The sequence below is a fragment of the Tursiops truncatus genome, chromosome 5 (assembly GCF_011762595.2).
Source record: "Tursiops truncatus isolate mTurTru1 chromosome 5, mTurTru1.mat.Y, whole genome shotgun sequence".
NCBI classification, from domain to species: domain Eukaryota; kingdom Metazoa; phylum Chordata; class Mammalia; order Artiodactyla; family Delphinidae; genus Tursiops; species Tursiops truncatus.
Genome location: NC_047038.1, coordinates 3,188,311 through 3,209,768, shown reverse-complemented (window position 1 = coordinate 3,209,768; position 21,458 = coordinate 3,188,311). Strand labels below are relative to the sequence as shown.

At 62.8% G+C, this 21,458-nt stretch overlaps 1 protein-coding gene across 7 annotated transcripts in view; it reads left to right on the top strand.

The window, feature by feature from the left end:
• The first annotated feature begins 788 nt into the window (after nt 1–788).
• HTRA3 (HtrA serine peptidase 3) overlaps nt 789–21,458 on the top strand; it is a 30,510-nt gene continuing 9,840 nt past the window's right edge. For 3 of the 7 annotated variants that reach the window (XR_012331836.1, XM_073804807.1, XM_033856621.2), the window contains exons 1-6: nt 794–1,649; nt 12,319–12,418; nt 15,245–15,467; nt 18,394–18,588; nt 19,301–19,333; nt 21,056–21,170. Coding sequence is in view for 4 of the 7 variants with exons in the window: in XM_073804807.1 (XP_073660908.1) it covers nt 1,265–1,649; nt 12,319–12,418; nt 15,245–15,467; nt 18,394–18,588; nt 19,301–19,333; nt 21,056–21,170 (1,051 nt within the window). In the remaining 3 variants the exon portion in view is untranslated. Of the gene's footprint in view, nt 1,650–12,318; nt 12,419–15,244; nt 15,468–18,393; nt 18,589–19,300; nt 19,334–21,055; nt 21,171–21,458 lie in introns of all 7 variants that reach the window. The other 4 variants (XM_073804808.1, XR_012331835.1, XR_012331837.1 and 1 more) reach the window with 4 other exon arrangements.

Here is a 21,458-nt window from a genome sequence, read left to right as displayed (position 1 = left end):
AGTTGCGGCATGCAGGACCCTTAGTTGCGGCATACGGGATCTGGTTCCCTGACCAGGGATCGAACCCGGGCCCCCTGCATTGGGAACGCGGAGTCTTAACCACTGGACCACCAGGGCAGTCCCAGACCCTACACCCTCTTGAAGCTCGCCTCCAAAGGAGGGTCCTGCCCTCTCCTCGGATCCCCACAGCCCTCGTCACGCTGATGACATCATGGTCACCCGGCTCTGGGCCCTCGGGCAGGGCCTGGGTCTGAAGTGGCTTTTCAGAGACCGTGTGCGGAATAATCAGGAGGGTGGAGCAGCCTCCCGGTCCCATGGGCCGACTGCGTACAGCGCACAAAGTGCTTGCGGACATTCCTCCAACATCCGCTGCGTGGGACTCTCCCTACGTCCTATGAGGCAGCAAGTGCTATGCCTTCCCCTTTCCTGGAGAGGAAACTGAGGCACGGAGCTGTAAGACAACTGCCAGGGCCACAGAGCACCGAGGGCGGGGCTGCCCCCAGACAGGCCCTGTCCAGAGCCTGGGGGAGCACATCCTCCAAGCCCTAAAGCCTGAGGACAGGGGGTGGGGGCGGCACTTCCGGAAGGTCTGTCCCCAGTGGAGGTGGGGAGCCGTGACATCCATCCCTCCCGCCAACGTGGATTGGTCGGGGCCTGTCCTGAGGGCTTCCTGGCTGAGGAGGCCCGGGGGGAGGGGGGGGGAGGAGCCGGGACGGCCCATTTCTAGGAGGGGGAGGGGGAGTAGCTGAGGTCACTGGAACTCAGCCTTGAACTCGGCTAGCTCAGGGATCCCCAGGGGTGCCGGAGGCCCGCACACTGGTGGCTTCTCCTCCCCAAGGCCCCTAGCCGGGGGGCGGGGTCGCAGAACATCCATCACACCGGTTTCCCAGACCAGGCAGGCCCCGCTTTCGGCCTCGGGTGGGTCCAGGCCCGGAAGGCCGGGCGGGGGCGGTTGGGCCGGGGCGGAGCTGGCGGAGGGGCCGGGCCGCCCCCTTCCAGCGAGGGCGGGCGGGAGGCCGGCGCCTTTAAACGCGGCGGGGCCGGCTACCCGCCACCGTCTGCCCAGAGGGAGCGGGCGCCTCCCCAGTGCCCCGCGTTCTCCGCGCCCCGGGCATGTCTCTGCGGTCCCGTCGCCCGCCCGCCTGAGCCGCCGGCGCGTGTGGCCGCGCTCCCGCCCGCGTTCCCTCCGTCGGCGCCCGGAGCAGCGGCCTCGGTGCGCCCCTGGCCGGTCCCCCGCGCTGCCGCCGCCGCGGGCCCGTCCGCCATGCAGGCGCGGGCGCTGGTCCTGGCCGCTCTGGTCGCGCTGGCGCTGGCCCGGGAGCCCCTGGCCACGTCGTGCCCCGCGCGCTGCGACGTGTCGCGGTGCCCGAGTCCCCGCTGTCCCGGCGGCTACGTGCCCGACCTCTGCAACTGCTGCCTGGTGTGCGCCGCCGTCGAGGGCGAGCCGTGCGGCCGCGCCGTAGACTCGCCGTGCGGGGAGAGCCTGGAGTGTGTGCGCGGCTTGTGTCGGTGTCGCTGGGCGCACGCCGTGTGCGGCACGGACGGGCACACCTACGCCAACGTGTGCGCGCTGCAGGCGGCCAGCCGCCGCGCGTTGCAGCTCTCCGGGACGCCCGTGCGCCAGCTGCAGAAAGGCGCCTGCCCATCGGGTAAGCGCTCTCGGTCGGGCTACTCCGCTGGCACTGCGGGGGTGGGGGGTGGAATGAAGCGGTCTCCTGGGGAAACAGGCTCAGAGCCGGGGCGGAGCCTCATTGTCCACACTCCCCGGGCACAAGTGATGGTTTCTTTGAGAAATCATCCAACCAGCCTTCTGGTCTTCCAGGTGGGGAAACGGAGGCTGGGAGAGGTAAAGTGCTGTCCCCAAGGTCACAGAAGTAGTCAACAGTGAAACCCGGTGCTCTCCTAACCATCCCGAGGGGCCTGGTCTAGCTCTACATCTCTCCAGCCTCTGGCCTCATCACAACTTACCCATGTTGTGTCTCCTTTCCCCTGGTCCCCATCTCCCTGCCTGCCTGGGTGTCGGATGCAAAGCGATCCTTCCTGGCCTTAAATATCCAGTCTTGATATTCGAGAGACACCAATTGAGTGACATGGGGTGTTTCCTTTCTTGTCTTGCCCTGCGCTTAAAACGCATGTCACCTGAGGGCTGTTTAGGAATGGGGAGCGGGCTTGTGGAGCCTCTGGACTGCTTGGAGCTCCGTGGGGACCGGCCGTCGGGGTAGGAAATTTCTCAGTCCCGTCACACCTTAGAACAGCCTCCCCTAACCTGGACTTGGCTCTGGGTTGCTTCTTGCCACACAGGTTGACCCTGTGGAAGAAAATGCTGGCAAACCCTACTGTGCCCTTATTTGTTTGGGGCACCTCTCAGGAACGCAGGCTCCGGCGTCGGTTCCGCAGGTGCTCTGAGTGCTGGGCCCGGAGTTCACGGCGCTGGAGTTGTCAGGCCGCGGTGTGTGCCCTCAGCCCGCAGCTGCCCACCAGGAGATGCTGACCGCCAGAACAGGCTCTGCCGTGGGGAGCACGGCTGCCTGGAGTGCCGGGAAACCTTCAGGGGTGAGGGGCCTCTAAGCTGAATCCCCAAGGATGGGGACACGCCTTCCAGGTAGCGGGAGGGTTAGGCTTTCGGGGAAGGGAAGACAGCATGAACCACCACGTGGGGCCCTGTGCCTATGGTGAGCCACGTAGCCCAGAGCAGTTGTTGTGCAGGGGAGGCGTGTGTGCGCACGTGCACGTGTAGGCTTGTGAGAGACACCCAGGGCTGGGCGGCTTGGCTGGGACAGGACCACAAGTGGCCCATAAACGTCGTGTTTTCGGCTTCATCCTGTAGGCCAGGCTTCCCGAATCATGTCTGGGATTCTGAAAATAAGTGTCCTGTGGCCCCAGAGGTCTGGGAAAGTAAACGCCGGCCCTGCAGTGGGGGTTCGCACTCCGCGTGAGTCCATCAGAGCTTCTGAGAAAACCTACAGCAAGGAAAGAAAAAACCCACCAAACGATAAAACGCAGGGTTTCCCAAGAGAACTTCAACAGAGCCCTTTCCTGGCAGAAGAGGCGTGACCTCCTGGCACACCGGGGTTCCGGGGAGCCCGGGTTGGGAAGCGTTATGTGGGCTTAGCCATGATTGTACAGGAGAGCCATGGAAAGGTTTTAAGAGAAGTGAGGGCGCTGAGGTCAGCCTTGTGTTTGGATCGTGCCCAGGAGACCGGGAGCGCGGTGCCACTCGATGCCATGGAGATGGGCGTTATCATTTCTTGAGCACCGTCGCACCTTCTGACGTGGGGCTCGGAACCAGCCGCCTGGTGGGTCTGGGAGGCAGAGGGCTCAGGCTGGGCCTGGCCTGCCCACTGCAGCTCGGTGGTGTCTGTGGTCCCCTTCCCAGTGCCAGCTCTCCCAAGTAGTGGGTGCTGTTAGAATCAGGCTCCAGGGTGCCGGGGATCAGCAGGGAGGTTGGAGGTGCTCTAGGCATTTTGAAACCTTTATTCTTGACTGAGGGAATCCACGTCTGTGAAGCACGTTCTCTGTGTGTCCCGCTGGCCGTGGGCTGGTAACAAGGCCCCTGTAATGAGGCAGACCCCATCTGTGTCCTGGAGAAACTGACAGTGGGGGAAACAGGAGGGTGAGAAGAGGACAGTAGCTCAGTGGCCACAGACAGACGTCTGTCCAGCACCTGGGCTCAGTAGGTGCTGTGGAATGAAAGGCTGGCCCACGTGGTGGGCGTCCCTCCTTGCATACCTCCAGTGATGATGGGTTCACTACCTATCCGTGGAGCTCTTGTGTACTCCCATGTCTGTGCTAGGCAGATACCACACGGTGTGGGTGAATATCTATCAATGGAAGAGTAAAACCCAGAGAACTGTGTGCAGAGGGTCTGCGGAGAGCAGAGGTGTCCCTTTTCGCAGCCTCTCTGCCTACAGCTGCAGACAAATAGGCCTTCAAGCGTGCAGTTAAATCAGAATCTCAAGCCCTGGGCGGTTCACAACGTGGCATTTAATCATCAGCTTTCATCGTTCAGCCCCAGCGCAGGTGCCAGCAGAGGCTCTCGGCTCTATTTACTTAAGCACTTTGTTGGCTTTCGATTTTTAATCCTCTTAGCAGCTTCCTGGGGCCTTGTGGGTCTCAGAATTCTGCATTCAGGACTCATCAGGCACCCCCACTCCTCTCACTCCCCCTGCCCAGACAGCAGGGCTGAACTGCAGCATCTGGAAGCTCCTGGGGACTCGTGAAGAGCGAGGCGTCCGGCCAAGAGAAGCTTAAGGCCCGGGGTGCTGTGCAGCTGTGCTTTTCCCTCCAGGGCTTGGCCTGGGAAGCACCCTCGCCCTCCACGCTCACTGAGCTGGTCTGGAGGCGCACTGGGATCCCACAGCACCCCGTGCAGTCTGTCTTCCCAGGCCTCTCCCCTTCCCATGCACCTCCACACGGTGGCCCGAGGGGGCGGGCATGAGACGCACGTCTCCCCAGCCCAAAGCCCTGCTGTGACTCTGGGACCACTGGCTCTGGGACCAAGCAGGACTTCTGATGCAGGCTGCAGGCTCAGTACGTCCTGGCCTCTGCAGCCTGCCCACCATCACCCCCACCAGCTGAGTCCTTGTGAAATCCCTGATCATCTGTGTTGTGAGGGACAGATGACAATGTGTGGAACTCAGGGGAGGGAGAACCCATCTCCGGGATGGGGAGAGACATAGATCAGGGAAGGCTTCCTGGAGGAGGTGGCATGTAAACAGCCATGGAGAGGTTGATGCAAAGAGAGCCTGTGCTGAGGAGGACAGCAGGAAATGCTGAGCAAGCTGGTGCCAGATGGAGGAGCTGTGAGGGTGACCCATCTTTAGGAGGTGAGGGACCCCTGAAGGCTTATGGGTAACAGGTTTACAGAGTGGGTACAGGGGCCCAGCTAGTGCGAGGCTGGTGCCCTGAGGAGGAAGAAGTGATGAGGCCTGAGCTAGGGGGACAGCCGAGGGGGACAGGCTCCAGAAGCATTAGTATCTCATGACTGAGGGGGGTAGGGGGTCAGGGTGGGTGGCGGGGCCTCTCCTGGAGCAGCGGGTTCGGAGAGCTGTGGTCAGGTTCTGGCGGGGGACTCTGGCATGGAGGGTGTCTATGGGGCACGGGGTTCCGTGACAAGCGCCTGGCTGGTGAGTGGCCCTGTCCGTGTGTTGGCGGCAGTGTTGCTCCGTTTGTGTCGTTGAGAAGGGGTGGCCTAGGTTTGGGACAGGGTAGCAGGCTCATCACCTCTCCAGGCTTTGGGGGCCCCGCCATGACCTGTGGGGCCTGTGGAGCTCCACCCCCACCCAACCCAAATCCAGGTCCGTCCTTGCCTTCAAGTCCACGTCCGAGGGGACCCAGCAGAGACACCCAGCCGCTCCGGGGATGAACTGCCCTGCCTTGGTCACACTGCGAGCACTGTGCTGGGTGAGCTGGAGCAAGGGTGTGGCAGACTCAACCCACTGGCTGCGTCCACCTGGCCTGACACGTACGTACCTCTCAGCTGCCGGGAGCTCTGGGGGAAATGAGGCCAAGCAGAGATTCCCTTGGCCTCCTTGGAAGCCGGGGGTTCATGCAAACTGGATGACGGAGTAGCCAGCGGCTGACCAAGTGAGCCGGTGTGTCCTGCCAGAGGGTCTGAAAGCGGCCTCCTCCTGGGCCTGCTCTGAGGGTGAGAAGCCACCAGCTTTTACCAGGGTCAAGGGCGAGACCTTGTGCTCTGGGCTAAACACGCATCGTGTCTGGGTGTTTTCGTCACGGCCCTTTAGAAGAAAAGACTCATCAAGGTATAGCGGGCTACCCGAGGTCACCAGGTGGGGAGGGACAGCTGTGCTGAACCCGGGTCCTCCTGCCTGTGCATCTGGTGTCCTGTACCCCGGGCAGGCCTCCAGCACCTTGAGGAAGTGGCCTCCCTGCTTGGTTTTGATAAGGGTGTTGAATAAACAGGTTGGAAAGAGAATAGAATCACAGACCCCTTGTCCTCAGTGTAGCAAAGATGTGGCCGGGACGTGTGGGTGTGTGCGCATCCCAAACGGAACGCCCGGTCTGGCGCAGAGGGTAGCAGTGCACAGCCTGCCCAGCTGTATTCTCTAGCCCCTCTAGCAAATAATGGGCAGAGCCACAACTGGGACCCAGTTCCGTTCCCGGCTGCTCAGGGGTGAGTCCCAGCTCTACCACTTCCCGTGGAGAGACGCTGCAAGTCTAAGCTCTCCACGCCTCGGTTTCTTCATCTGTGAAATGGGGACAACAGATCCTCCTCACTGGGTCATTGACAATCAACGAGATAATGATTTTCAAGTGCTTTGCACGATGTAAGCGTTAATTAATAGGCGTTAGTGGGAATAAACCTAAATGTTGACAAATGGACGTATCTGACATAAGTGGAGTTTGTGAGAGGAAGGTGGGGCGGTGGAGGACGGGAAGGATCTGGAGGGCAGTGTTTGTGGAGCGGCTGCCACGTGCCAGGCCCTGCCCACGGGGGTTCCACTGGCCTCGTTCAGTACCCACGTCACAGCTGAGGAGCCTGAACCCAGAGGAGTCAGCTGACGGACCAGTCAGGGCAGGGAGGGCTTCCTGTAAGAGGAGAACCAGGGGCTGACCCCACCTTGGCTTCCGTGGCTTGGGCGGCCCTGTGGGCATCCCGGAGTCCTGCCTGGCCTGTGGGGCCCCTTTGACAAAGCCCAAACGAGCTGATAGCCGAGCCCTCTCCTCCGCAGGGTTGGCTGCAGCCCCAGTGGGATTCACAGCCAGAAAAGCCAGGCTGGCCCCTAAGCTGAGGACCGGCCAGGGCTGGGCTCTTCTGGGGGTGGGACAGCCAGTCCCCCTGGCTGAGGACTAGCACGGGGAGAGAGCCGTGCCGGGGGTCGGGGGTCTGGGACCTGGCTGCAGGCCTTGGCGGGTCTCCTGACCTCTCAGAGCCTTTTTCCTCACCTGTAAAATGGGTGAAGATTCCTGCCCTGCAGAACTGCTGTGAGAACTCCCCGCTATCATCAGTGCCCAGAACCCCGGCTGGCGTGGCTCACGGAGAGGGAGTTCCGGCTGCAGCCCTCAGCCCTGGGTTCCAGAGACGGGAGCCTGGGGGTCGCGGACAGCAGCATCGCCCCCGGGGAGCTGTAACCGCTGTCTTTGGCTGGGGGGAGACAGTTCACTCGGGGACAGGCATGTTTTCAAGAAAAAGAAAAACACAGGCAGGGAGCCGTCCTGGGAACTAATCAGACCCGGAAGACGGCTCTTGGGGCTTTGAAGCCTGCCCCTTGTGGGTGATGGGTGGGGCCTGGGGTGAGGGCGAGAGGCCGTGGGGGAGCCCCTGGTAATTCCCCTGCTCCCCTGCTGCTCTCCACTCACCACTGTGGGTCAGGGGCGCCCAGCCCATGGGGACAGTCTTGAAGGACAGGTCTGGGAGGGGTCACCAGGTGCCTTGGGCCCCAGACGAGTGAGCTCGGTCACTGAGCCCACTGAGTCAGGTCAGGCTCCCCAGGGGAGGTGAGTTGGCCTGGGCCTGGCGGTGCTGAGGGAGGGACTGATTACAAAGGTTTGGGGGGACACTCAGAGCACACATGCCTGGGGAACCAGAGCCGAGGGTACCGGGTCGGGGGCGTGTGGCAGTAGCAAGGCTGCAGATGTAAATGGGACCTGGACACAGCCCTGCTGAGAGGTTGCCATCTGGCCTACAGGCTGTAGTCAGTGTTATGGACAGATGGGCGCAGCCTGGGACCTTGTGGGCACCTGCGGATGGCCCCTCCTTTCCCAGCTCTTGCCTAACTACTGGGTGATGGGGGGGCGGTGTCTTCTGATTGCAGGAGGCAATAGAAGAAGGGGCAGTGACCTCAGAGTTAGAGGAAAGAACTGGGTCTCGGTCCTGGCTCTGCCCGTCGTGTGCTGGACGGGTGATGCACACGGCTGTGCAGGTTGTGCACTGCACAATTCCAAGGGAGGTGGTCACGCTGTGATGTTTGTTAAGAATGGTCCTGGAGTTGTGCAGTACACAACCCGTGCAGCAGGATCAGTGGCCCTGTGGGGTGTCTGGGCCAGTCACTGTCCCACCCTGGGCCTCGATTTCCCCATCTGTGCCACGGTGGGCCAGTCACTGTCCCACCCTGGGCCTCGATTTCCCCATCCGTGCCATGGCAGTTGTGACTGTCCAGAGCTGACACATCATGGGTCCTCTTTCAGAGTCTGCCGCTGTGCCGGAAGCCCTGACACGCAGACATGTGGGAGGTGGAGCCCCGGGCCCCGCCTGGCTCCCTGCCAGCCCTTCTCCCCGTCCCTTTCCGCCCTGGCTGTGCCCCTTCCTCTTGCGGGAGGGCGCCACCGCTGGACACCTGGCCTTGTTTGCTTTGCTCTGTGTCGAGTCCTTCCTGACTAGAACTTCCAAAGCCTGTGGATTGCAGCTCATTTTTGAAAACAAACAAAAGAAATGCTAACAGCTGAGTCTGGTCAAGACTGACTGTTGACTTCAGAACTTTGGCTCCAGGACAGTGTGAGGGCGGGGATGGGGGTTGTCAAAACCCCCAAATAAACAGCGTCTGCCTCCCAGCCGTGGGGCCCAAGGTTTTCATGTGGAAAGAGGCAGTGGGAACCACGTCTTCCCTTCCCACTGATTCATGGGATGATTCATCTGTGTGTGGGGAAGAGGACCAGGGAGCAGGCCCTGCCCGCCTCCCACCTCCTCCCCACCACCCACCTCGCCAGCTTAAAGAGACAGGGCCTGGCAGGGCCTGTGTCACCCGCCGGCTGACCCAGGAGCTCCGCAGGGGAGCCCCAGGCCGTGGGGTCAGGGCGGGCGCGCGCTCTGAAGTCCATGGGACCTGGGGCTCTAGCTCCAGGCCTGTCTCCACCCTAAACCGTCTTTGTCTCTGGCCTGTTTCCTGGGACACACTGACGCTGCTCTTGTGAGGCTGCTCCCCCCAAAACCTGGTTAACAGGCTGAACAGTGTTCTCTGTGGTGGTGTTTGCAGGCCTACTGTGTGCTGGGCCGGATGGGGTCAAGCGGAGCATCCTCGTCCCTGGGTTAGGGTCAGGCCCTCCCTCCCGTGCCCCCTCTCAAGGGCTGCCTTGGGGGCTCACGTATGCTGCTTACAGCTGGGCTATCGGGGAATCCGGACATGTGTGTGTCCCGGAGGAGCTGGTGCCTGGGTGGGAGGTGAGCCCAGCCCGGCTTCCCCTCGGAGCTTCCACAGCCCGCCAGTCACCAGGGCCCTGCCGGGGATGCTGGGAAACACATCCCGCCTCTCGCCGTCTCACACCCCAGCCCAGCTCACAGCCCGTCCAGGCCTTCCTCTCTCTCTTCTGTTTCTTTCTATAGCTAACTTGCTCACGGGAGGACATTTGGAGAATCCACAAAAGAAAACAAAACCACACGTGACTTCACCTCTGGCCCCGAAATACCCACCGTGAAATATTCTGATGTGTTTCCCGCCAGCCTTTGGCCTGTGAATACTTTCCAGAGGGTTTTCGTTTTTAAATCATGAAATTGAGGGTCACCTATTTTAAGTGATCTCTGGAGAGGCCACATTGGAAAGAAAAGCATCTGGTGGGAGGCCGCTGTGCCGTCCAGATCGGCGGGTGGCCAGGTCGGCTCCTCGGCCGCCTGGGCAGCTCGGGGCGCTCAGCCTGCGGGACCTGCGCTGGGTCAGCCAGGGGCTGGACAGACGCGCCTAGAGCTTTGGAGTCCCTGAGATCTGGGACGGAGTCGCGTGGCAACGCAGCCTCTTCTGATCTGATGTGTTCACCCCTCCTCTGTCTTATTCACACTGGGCCCAGCTTGGAGTCAGCCGAATCCACCCGTAGCTGCCCTCGTGCGTGAGGCTGTGTCTTTGCATCTCTGTTCCCCTCCTGGTGTGCTCTTCCAGGCCTGGATTAGGGGTGCCACTGGACTCCCCCATCTCACCCTGGGCCTCCCCTTGCCCCGTCACTGGTGACGCAGTGCTGTGCCTGGCTGGTCACTGTCCTGTCCCCAGCACTGAGCACACACACGGAAGGCACTCAGCATCCCTATGAGATTGAGTGTGGTGGGTGAGGCATTATGCTGGGAGCCCCAAGGAGGGCGGGAAGAAGACTGCCAGGGGGGCTGCCTGGAGGAGGTGAGATTTGAGCTGCATCCAGGACAGGCCAGAGCATCGTGGTAGGGAAAACTGGGGAGTGGTCCACGTGGGAATGGTGGGTGATGGAGCAGAGACTGGGGGTAAGTGGCCCCCACGGCTTACAGAGCAGGGAGGGGCGACACCTGGCCTCACCCACCTGGGCTTGCCCGTTCCAGCACGGCATGGTGGGCACGAGCCTTGGCCAGAGTAGATCCAGGCCTGGTGCCGAGTCCTCCCCACTGCCTGGGGTCCTCCGGGACCTTGGTGATGTGGGGATTGCCTAGCAGGGGAGCTTCTTGTCAGAGAGCAGAACCTGGAAGTCACCAGGGCCCTGCCGGGGATGGAAGGGGCAACAAGGTTGGTGGCTGGCTTCCTTCCCTGTGCCTTTAAGATAGAGCATGAATGCAGGTTCCCAGTGCCCTTGGGATTGGGCCGGCAGAGCTAGGCTCGGGCCCCACGGGCTAGCTGACAGGTAGCTTCTCCTCCAGAGTTTCAGGGAATAAAATTCAGGAAACAAACGTGCCTGACACCCACGTGTGCTGGGAGAGGCAGAGCCGTGGCCCGGCATGGGCCTTGCCCACAAACACAACCTCTGAATCTTAGACACCATCCCTCCACTGGGCTTTGCCTCTGGGAGGAGGGCTCTGGGCACGGTGGTCCCTGGCGGCCGCAGTTTGATCATCAGGGAGCCACGAGGTGGCCGGCAGTGGGCCACGTCTCCCAGCCAGTCTCCAGCCACCCGGATAGGCGGCCTTTGATTCAGGCTGACCGCAGGGGGCTGGGCCCGCCGTGCCCGGCGCCCACAGGCTGGTTGAGAGGCAGACATCGCAGGATCCGTGGGGTGGGCCCTGCTCGCCTCCCCGGACGGAGGAGCCCAAGGCAAGCTCTCCTCTGGGCCCCGAGCCCCAGCTCGGGCTTAATTCACAGTCAGGCCTTGGGGGGCCACAGTGGGGAGGGGAGGGCCCTAAGGAGGGGAGCCCTGCAGCCCCTGTCAGGAGCCTGGTTCTCGAGCTGGGCTTCAGGTTTCCCCACCTTTAGGATGGAGCTGACGACCCCTGCCAGGGCTGCCCCCCGGACAGCTGGGGAGATGAGTCGGGCTGCGGGTGGGGACCGCATTTGTCCACGATGTTTATGCGGCACCTACTGTGGCCTCGCACCCTGCGCCTGTGCTGCACCCAGCCTGCTCCCTCCCGTCCCTTTGGAGAACCAGGAAAACCAGATTTTCTCTAGATCCTGATGCTCAGTCACTTCCCAGAGACCATCAAGAGACACCAGCTGCGAAGCTGGACCTTACGGGCCGAGCCCTCTTTGTTCGCCAACGTCAGGGAGCAGGGTGGGTGGTGGGCTCCCCCCAGCCCCTTCCACCCCTGCCGAGGCAGGGAGCATTACAGTCGGCAAGGCACAGCCTATTCCCACAGCTCCCTGGGGGATGGGGGCGGAGAGGCACCTTTGGTCTCACAGTTCAGGTGAGGTGTCGAGGCCCAGAGAGGGTAAGTGACTTGCCTAAAGCCACACAGCTGGAGCTCAGTGGTGCTCAGCCCAGTACTCATTTCAGGCCCTGGGAGCCCTTACAAGCAGGGCTGGGCAGCGTGGGTTCCAGGCAGCGCCGGTCTCTGGCGGGGACCTGGGAGACCCCAGCACGTGCCCGAACAGGGAGACCAGAGGGGTGTGGGCCTTGTGCCACCCACACGTCTCGGGCCTGTGGTCCTGGCGAGCAGCAGCTCCACTGCTGACGGCAGCAGAAATCTGAGCCGGCGAATGTTCCAGGGAAGGTCGTGAGCTGCCTGGTGAGCCAGCCTGGGGCCTGGCTAAGTTAGGCACAGATCAGGGTCGGGGCCCTGGCGACTCAGACAGCGGCAGCTGACCTGGCCCAGATGGGGGCCACGCCATGGCCAGGAGCGTGCAGCTCAGAAGGGACCACCCAGGGGCTTCTGCTGTAACCTTGTCCAGCCACTGCAGTAGCCCAAGGCCTGGAGGGACAGGCCAGAGCTGGCAAAGGGAAGGGTCGATTTCCTCACGCCAGGACGTTGCTGTATCTGAGAGAAAGGGCAACGGCCCAGGGGGACTAGCCCAGATCCAGCCTGAGTGTCACGTCAGTGCTGTGTGGCCCGGGGCAAGTGTTCTGACCTCTCTGAGCCTCCTGGCCGGCCTGGCGATGTGAGATGAGGTAGCTCAGCATTAACCATCCGTGGGGCAAGTGAGCCCCCCTTCCCAGATGTCTGGGCCTCACTAAAGCACCTGGTTCTTCCTGCCAGTGCAGGTCTCCACCAGCTGACCAGCGCGCGGTACAAATTCAACTTCATCGCTGACGTGGTGGAGAAGATCGCGCCGGCCGTGGTCCACATAGAGCTCTTCCTGAGGTACGTGGAGCCCCTCTCGCCCCTCCAAGGTCTCCCCCACATCTGCTGGGCCCAATGTAGACTCAGTTCTAGCATTGGGGGGCAGCAGAAACCAGAGCGGGCGTGGGGTCCGGCGGGCCTCGCTCAGACTGCCGAGCTGCTGGTGCCCTTGCGGGGGATGCCCCCTCCCTGACCCCCTCACCTGAGGAGACAGAGAGCACCTCTCAGGTGACCGGGCTGCGGAACGAGCAGGTGCGAGGTCGGGGGTTGCTCAGGTGTCACAGGGGTACTGCAAACCGCTGGCTCCTGTGGAATCCTGGGGTCTAGTCCCAAATTGACTTATACCCCCCAAAGAGAAGACACGAAGAGCGTGACTTTTGTCAAATTTAAAGTGTTTCTTCCATCGGGTTTCCTAACCTTTTGGCCAGTAGCAGCCCAGATGAGACACACAGGGTCAGAACCCCACTCCATCCTGTTGGGGTCGGAGGCAGCGTGTGCCACGCTGCCCGAGGGGACGGTCACTGAGGCCTCGACCACGACCCCAGGGCCTTGCTTGTCTTCACAGCACTCTCCCCAAGTGGTGGAGGCCGGCCAGTGTCATTATGCCCACCTGAGGCACAGAGGACCAGGTGGCCCTGGGGGTTCCCAGGAGTGGGCAGAATTGCTCGTGCCCTGACTCCTGGCCCCAGCACAGGGCCCCCGGCTCGCCGGCTGTGGAGCTTGGGTAGTGGGAGCCCTCGTCACTGGGCAGGACTGCCCCCCATCTCTGGAGGGCAGGGACCGTGCTCACCGCTGAATGCTCCATGCGGGGTGGGGCGGGGGAGACTAATGGTGTGAGCTCAGCAATGTCGTCAGACGCCTGCTGTGTGCCCATCGCCGCGCGGGCTGCCTTTCCTACAGTTCCTATGCTGCTCCAAACAGCCCTGCCGTGTGCCCACCTCCTAAAGGAGAGGCAGAGACCAGGCAGCCTGTCCCTTAGCGCTGACAGCCTATGCACCTTCCCATGAATCCGTAAGGCGGGCTCCCGCGTTCGCATTTTCTGGATGTGGAAACAGAGGCCCGGGGAACTGCCCAGGCTCAGAGCTGCAGAGCTGCCCCAAGTCTCTTGGACCTCAGAGCTGAGCCCATCCCCCTGCGATACGCTGACCCCTCACTGTCCTTTCCACGGGCCCCAGACCCTGAGTCGTGTCATTAAGGATATGACAACTGGACATGTGAGTGGCACGTCCCTGGCCTTGCAGGTGGCTTGGAGGGGGCAGCGTCTTTCCAGAAAGCCCCAGGCAGCAGACCCCCAAACCAGCAGGGCAGGCGGTGATGCCATTTCCATGTCAGCCTTGGAGGCTGATGTCCGCGTGGTGAGGCCAAGGCGGCCGAGATCCCAGACACCAGAAAATCATGCGCCTCTGACTGTGACCCTGGAGCCGGAGAGGAGGCCCTGGGCTGCCTGGGGCCCTTCTGCAGACACTCGACAAATCCTACACGTGGCAGCCCCGCGGGGCTCAGGTGCGGCTGCCACTCAGGGGCCCACATGGAACGAGGCGGGGGCAGAAGCTGGTTGCTGGCGTGAGTGGACAGATGCTCTGGTCACCCTGCAGAGGGGCCAAGGGACCAGGCTGCCTGGTTCAGACCCCTGCTGTGCCCTTTCCCTGCCTGCCCCGGGCAGCTGGTTCATGTCACTGGTCCTGTTTCCCCACCTGCCTACCTTGTAGGGCAGCTGTGAGCGCGAAATGACTTGGTCCGTGGCTCAGAGGGAGCTCTTGGTGACATTAGCTGTCCCCGGTCCTGCTGATGCTGAGGTGGTGTTTCTGCACCTCCTAGAGACCCACTCCCCGGAGACGTCCCTGCCATCCCTGCTCCTTCCCTCCCGTTGTGTCTGCCAAGCAGCCTCAGGCCCCGATGATCTGCTCCACGCAGTCCCTGCCCTGGGGTCCCAGAGGCGACCGACCCCCCTCCCGGGAGGCGTCCCGAGCTGTGTCGGGCATCCTGGGAGCTGAGGTTGCTACTCTGAGGGCTCCAGCCGCGGCGGGGTGCTGTCCCCCACCAGAGGATGCTGACTCGGGCTCCATGCCAGCTGCATCACCTGTTCCATCCCATCTCACGGAGGCAGATGCTAAGGCCGGTGTCCCTGCCCTGCCACGTCCAGGGCTCCCCCTGTAGGCACGTGGCGTGGAATTCACGGAACGGAGCCTCGCCAGCTCTGCTCCTCGCGCCAGCTGGGGCTTCAGGGTAGGCAGCAGTGGGGAGGCGCCCGAGGGAGGTGGGAGCACGCTCCCCTCAGTGTTTAGACCCTCTCTCTGCGCAGCCAGAGATCTGGGACACTGACATTCCCTGGGGACCTGCTGTGTGACAGTCCACGGAGGCCCGGTGCACATCCTGCATCTTCCCTATGCCAGGAGCAGCCCTGCTTGTTGACCAACTGCCTGCAGGCCCCCGGCTCAGTGGAGCCGGTGTTGTTAGCCCATTGCCTAGATGGGGAGACTGAGGCTCAGAGGGGCCGGCCTCCTGCCCACAGTCAGGCAGATGTGCGTGGGGGCTGGACTTGAGGTTAGAATCATGGTCTGTCTGGCTCCAGGGCAGGAAGCGCCTGGTGTGTCGTCACGGGTCTGACGTTCACGGGCCTCCTGACTCATCCTCGCAGATGGCGAGTCGCAGATCGTGGGCCCCTCTTTGTGGCCGTGAAACGGGTCTAGACTTTATGACCTGGCCGAGGCCACAGCCAGGAGGTGGCACAGCTGGGATTCGACCCCGGCCCACCGCTGCGGCCGACCCCCGCCCCAGTCCTGAATGCCCGCTGCTGCGGCCGACCCCCGCCCCAGTCCTGAGCGCCCGCCGCTCGCCTCCCTGCAGACACCCTCTGTTCGGCCGCAACGTGCCCCTGTCCAGCGGCTCAGGCTTCATCATGTCAGAGGCTGGTTTGATCGTCACCAACGCCCACGTGGTGTCCAGCACCAACACCGTCTCGGGCCGGCAGCAGCTCAAGGTGCAGCTGCAGAACGGTGACACCTACGAGGCCACCATCAAAGACATCGACAAGAAGTCGGACATCGCCACCATCAAGATCCACCCCAAGGTGAGTGGGCGGCGGGGGAGGGGGGCCCTTCCTGGACCCCAGGGCTCTGAGACGCGCTGGCCCAGCCCTCCCATCGGACGCTCGGAGGAACTGAGACCCCTGGGGACTGGCGATATGTCCCCAGTCTTGGGTCTAGTCAGACTAGAACCCGGGCGTCCGGACATCGCCCTGCGCTTCCCCTGAGCCGCCCGTGCAGGGCAGAGCTGGCTCTGTGCCGCCCGTAGCCACTCCCACACGGAGGGTCTCCGAGGCCCAGGACACTTCCGTTGTCCCTCCCGGGCCCATTCCTGGGGGTGCCACTCTCCCCGTGGGGGTGACAGAGGCCAGTGGGGAGCACTTGGGATACTTGTCCCCCTCCATCCCCCCACTTCCACATCGGCACCCCAGCTGAGCAGGCAGACCCACCCCGGGGCCACAGTGCTCCTCCGTGACTCCCACTGGCCATTTCTGGGAGGCCAGCCTGTGTACAGCCCCCCATCCCCACCATAGCCCTTGGCGGGAGGGGAGCCAGTGTCCGGCTATTTCAGAGGGGAAACTGAGGCCTGGGGAGTCAGGTGATTGCCCGAGGTCAGTCTAACCAAGGGGCCCACTCAGCTAAGTCCTAGACTCCCTCCAGCGAGTTTCTTGTCGTCCAGCGCTGTGGTCACGACTCTGTGGGCCACTGCGGGCTCACCGACGGTGACCTGTGCCCTACCTACGCCGTGAGGCCCCTGAGGGGCGGCCCGTCTGGGCTGGCGAGTCCAGCTTGCCTGCGTCTGAACCTGGTTTCTGCTCTCTCTGAATAAAGCTGCCAGCACTTGAGATGATCGGTCTTTTGCACGGAGGTGTCCTCTTACCCGATCACGGGAGAGGAGGTTTAGCGGCTCCACGCCGCTATCCTAACGGAGACCCTTGCCCACTTTTGAGCCCTTTCCCAGTAGTTATTGAGTCTGGGAACACCATGTCCATTTCAAAGATGAGAAAACTGGGGCTGGGGGAGGAGGGATGTGCTCGAGGACAGAGGCTGGCACACTTCTGTGAAGCACCAGGTAGTAAACGATTTAGTCTTCAGGCCCTGTGGTCTCTGTAGCAACTGCTCTGCACTGGACTGGGAAAATAGCCACAGGCCAGCTGGCTGAGCTGTGGTCCAAGAAAAGATTATTTACAGAAGAGGCTGCTGGATTGGGCTGGATTTGCCCAAGGGCCACAGTTTGCGACCCCTGCCCAAGGACCCCTGTGGGGAGAGGTAGAGCTGGATGAGACCCTAGGTCTGGCTGTCTCTGGGTCTCTCCCCTTCCAGGCACTGCAATCCCAGGGGGGGCAGGGGCGCACCCCAGCGGCCACCTGGGGCCAAAGATGCCAGCAGAGTCAGTAAGACCCAGGTGCCCCGGTGCCCAGAGATGCCCAGCGCCTGCAGCGGTTCTCATGACGGCAGATCTGCCTCTTAGCCTCCGAGCCCTCACGTGGCATCACACCAAGCTCTGGGGAAAGCTGCCGACCCGCGTTGTCCCTCTGGGTCCTCACCCCGACTGCAGCGCCCCGTTCCTCCACCTGGGACCCTTCGTGCCACTCACTGAGGCTTCGCCGTCCAGCAGCACAGAAGGTGGCGCGTTGAGACCCCACGTCTCCCACGTGGGCACAGCCGCTTGGGGTCACCTTAACCCGCCCGGAGGTCCCCTCGCTCCGTTTACAGGCGTTTACCTTTCCACCTTTGTCGAGAGCTGCTGTGAAAAACAGGGGAAAATTCTTACTTGACGTGGTGGCACTGCATAAAAAGGGGAGACTCCTGACCTGGGAGCAGGGAGCAGAGGCCAGATGGAACCCACAGTGCCGAGGGTCCACGGTGCGGGAGCCTGCCCCCGACTTCCAGAGTTAGCCGAGGGCCCCGGGGTCTGAGCGCGGCCGTCCCCGGGGCTTCTCTTCCGTTTTCCATTGTGGGGTTCAGAAGCTCTACTCCCCTGCACAGTCAGCACATGGATTTCATGTTACCTAGTTCACCTGGAAGTTTGCTTCCTGCCGTTGCCTTTGTCACTGACGCACCATTGGTGGGGAAACTCCAGCACCTTGTAGAGAAGACTTTCATCTGGAAATAAGGACAGACCCACAGGAAGCTGCAGAAGTGGTGCTGAGGGGTCCCACGTGCCGCCCCTCCCCCCGGGGTGACGTCTGACATGAGGGGTGCAGCATCAAAACCAGGAAACCCTCCAAGCTCACGGGCATCTCCTCCTCTGAGCTTGCCCCCTGCAGCTTCCAGAACATGGAGACAGATAAGGCACGGCCCCTCTCAGAGCTCCCAGTCCAGCTGCAGAGTCAGACAGACAGACAGACAGAGAGGCCCCGCTGGCTCCAGGAGAAAACAGGAGAGGAGAGTGCGGGTGTCCTCGGCGTGCAGAGGCGGGACGGGGATGCAGAGCGTGGTTAAGTCGCTTTATCTGTCTGGCCTCAGCTTCCCTGTGTGTCTGTATTGGGAGGTCAGGTTGAGCTGCATCAGATTCCAAAACCAGTTTCGCGGGTCCCCACTGGGCTCCAGGGCTCGCGCAGACCCCATTCCACACGTCAGTGTGTGCGTTTTCCGGGCGCTGCTGTCCATGGCTTTTGTCGGATTTTCAGAGGGATCTGGGACCATTGAACCACTGGGCTCAGTGACCCTGGAGGCCGTACCCCACTCGACCCTCTGTGCAGTCTCCCTATGACAGACCCCTGAGGCCTGCCCTAGGGAGACCTGTGGTTACTGGGGGGCTGAGCCCCTGCTCTGTGAACGCCAGCCCTGGGTCTCGTGGCCACCACGGGGCAGCCAGACTTTCCTTGGTCTGCAGCCCTGACTGATGGCTCTGTCCAGCTGCTCCAGGAACCACCCTGCCGGGGGCCTGGACGTGATCTGGCTCTGGTCCCACCAAAGGCCGACAGCTGAGCCCCCCCTCCCCGTGTCCTTCCCCCCTCCCCCCAGAAAAAGCTCCCGGCGCTGTTGCTGGGCCACTCGGCAGACCTGCGGCCCGGCGAGTTTGTGGTGGCCATTGGTAGCCCCTTCGCCCTGCAGAACACCGTGACCACGGGCATCGTCAGCACGGCCCAGCGGGACGGCCGGGAGCTGGGCCTCCGGGACTCAGACATGGACTACATCCAGACGGATGCCATCATCAACGTGAGCGTCCACCATAGCCACGGGGCCCTGTCCCAGAGCCCTCTCCATCCCCGGACGCACCCACGGGCTCTGGAGCTCTGACTCCCTGTGACTTCTACCCATGGGTGCCAGGCTGGCCCTGGGAGTTAGAGGCTGCTGCCCTGGCCCGGGACAGCCCTTCAGGGATATAGAGGCGTAGCCAAGGCCTCTGGAATACCTTTGCCCAAATACACAGCCCGGCCCGCACTGATTATTACTATTATTGTTATTATTACTATCATGTTGGGTGGCGGCTTTCGCATTCACAAAGCACTTTGACGCCCGGCGCCTGTCTCTCTGGCTTTGCCGTGGTTCAGACCCTCTTCTGGAAGCGTTAGTCTTTGAGAGACTCCTCGAGGCTGGCGGGGTGAGAAATGGTGCCCCATCCTGCGTCCGCCAGCTGCTGCTCCCCCTGTGGATGTGAGGCTGCAGGGAGCCCATGAGGTCTGTGCAGACAGCCCTGGGCAGGGCAGACCCTGATGATCAGACGGCCGTGCACTTGGCCTGTGTGGGCCTCAGTTTTCTTATCTATGAAATGGGAGACGGTGATGAGGCCTTTCGACGTTGTCCGGGGATGACATTCGATTACATGTTTCTGTGCTGGTTGGAACGGTAGTTGGAAGAAAAAGCTTCAGGAGCCCTCGGGGTCGGGGGGCTCAGGGCACAGCTCATGTCGAATTGCTTCCCCCTGCAGTACGGGAACTCCGGGGGACCGCTGGTGAACCTGGTAAGTGTCCCCTAGAGCAGGGGCCTCGGGTTCTCGGGGGCTCTGCTCACATGGCGGGTGGGGCACAGCCTCGAGGCAGGCGTGGGACCCAGAACACGGCCAACAGCCTGGAGGCCCAGGAGGAGGATGTGACCCCGAGCATGTGCTGCCCCGTACCCCCAGGGGAGCTGGTGCTGTCAGAGGAGTGAGGGACACCCCAAGAACAGCAGCCCAGGCCGGGGCTGTGTGCCTGTGGTGGACCTGGGGCAGGGGACACAGGTTGGGGACGAGTCACCCCCTCTGGGTCCGCCTGTTGTCGTGTTGACAGGAGACGAGATGGGCGTGCCACGCACCTCGGCACCCAGGCTCCCTGGGTTTGGTCCCTGCGTCTGGGCCGTGTAAGGATAGACCAGACCAGCTGAGGTCCAGCCCTCTCTAAGACACAGATGCCTGTTCCCCCAGTGCCAGATCCCAGGGGAACGCCTTAGCCTTGCCATTCAGGCAGTACTCGGGAGGGGACCCATCCAAGGACGGGGTCAGGCAGGGACACACCCAAGCACGGTGTGAGGAGTAGGGAGGGCTCCAGAGGGACACCGGGCCGGGGGACCTGGCAGCTGACATGGGATCCGGGAGGGCTTCCTGGAGGCGGGAGCATCTCGTCTGGGCTGTGGGTGGATGGGGACGTGCAGGAGAAAGATATTCCAGGGCGAGGGCAGAGCACGGGCACGGGGTGGAGGCGTACAGGCAGGTGTCGCTGCTGGAGCAACAGGTGGGAAACAGTGCAGGGAGGCTGGTGCGCCACGTCCTGACGCGGAGGGTGCGTCTCCCCGCGCCCTGACAAGCCCTAGGCTCTTCCAGCAGTGCTGAGGCCATAGCGCTGGTGTTCAGGAAAGCTCGTGTGGGAGGACCTCAGGCCAGAGTTCAGGAGGCCACGCCCTGTGGTCCAGGCGGAGGGGGATGGGCATACAGGGCCCATGAGAGACTCTCCGTCCCTGGATCCTCTCCTGGCCTGGTCCTCCCACCTCACGGCTCCTAGGGAACAGGTGGGGACAGGCACTTGGGGGACCAGGCAGGCGAAGTATGCCTTTGTCCAAAGCTCTGCGGCAGGCCCCAGAGGGGACCCCTGGTGACCAGGCCAGGCCGTGGCCTGGGTGTCGTGTGCAGACGTCACCCCCGAGGTGAACAGGAGCGCCAGGGCAGGGGTGCCTGCCGGGCTGAGGGAGGGGCTAGGTCCAGGAGAGAGGCCTCAGGCTGCAGATCCGGCCAAGCTACGCCAGCCTCGTGGCGGGCAGGGCAGGGCAGGGTGGGCGCCCAGCTCCAAAGGGACAGAAAGGAGGGGGGATGCTGGGGCGGCCTTGGGCCCCCTTGCCCCCCCTGCTTCTAGAAGGCGGGGTTGGGGGGTCCCACAGTCCTCACCACGTCCCTCTTGGCCTCAGCCCCTTGGAATGCTGCCTGGGGGTGTCCTCGGTCAGTGGGCTCTGCTTCTCAGGGGCAGACTGCAAGCCTCCCCGGCCGACACTCTCCAGCGATGGGGGCGGGGTCAGTTCTGGAGGCAAATGGCGGGAGAGGTGGGGGTCCCTGACCCAGGTGTGAACCCCAGAGCACCTTTTCGGAGCTTCTCAGGGAGGGTGCTGATGGCCAGGATCCCCTCTGGGAGCCGAGCCGCGGACACGCTGCTCTGCCGCTGAGGGCAGAGGTCGCCTGGGCTCCCCGAGTGACCACCCTCTCTGATCACCTGCCCAGGACGGCGAGGTCATTGGCATCAACACGCTCAAGGTTGCGGCCGGCATCTCCTTCGCCATCCCCTCAGACCGCATCACGCGCTTCCTCACGGAGTTCCAGGACAAGCACGGCAAAGGTACGCGGCTCCCACGTGGAGGCAGGGAGGCTGTCCCAGGGCTGAGCCCACAGCCTCCTGCCGGGCCAGGAGATCCTGCGGTGCTGTGTGCCCACGCTCACTCCTGACCCCGTCCTGATGTCCCGAGACCCCCGCCCCGGGATACCTCAGCCTCTTTCAGGACTTCCACTTCATGGCCGCGTTCACCCCTACCCCTCCAGACTGGCCCCTCTGGCTGGGGAGCATCAACCTCACCTCCCCCCTCCAGGGGTCTGGCCCTTGGGCTTCGCTCGTCTGGGCTGCTCTGTA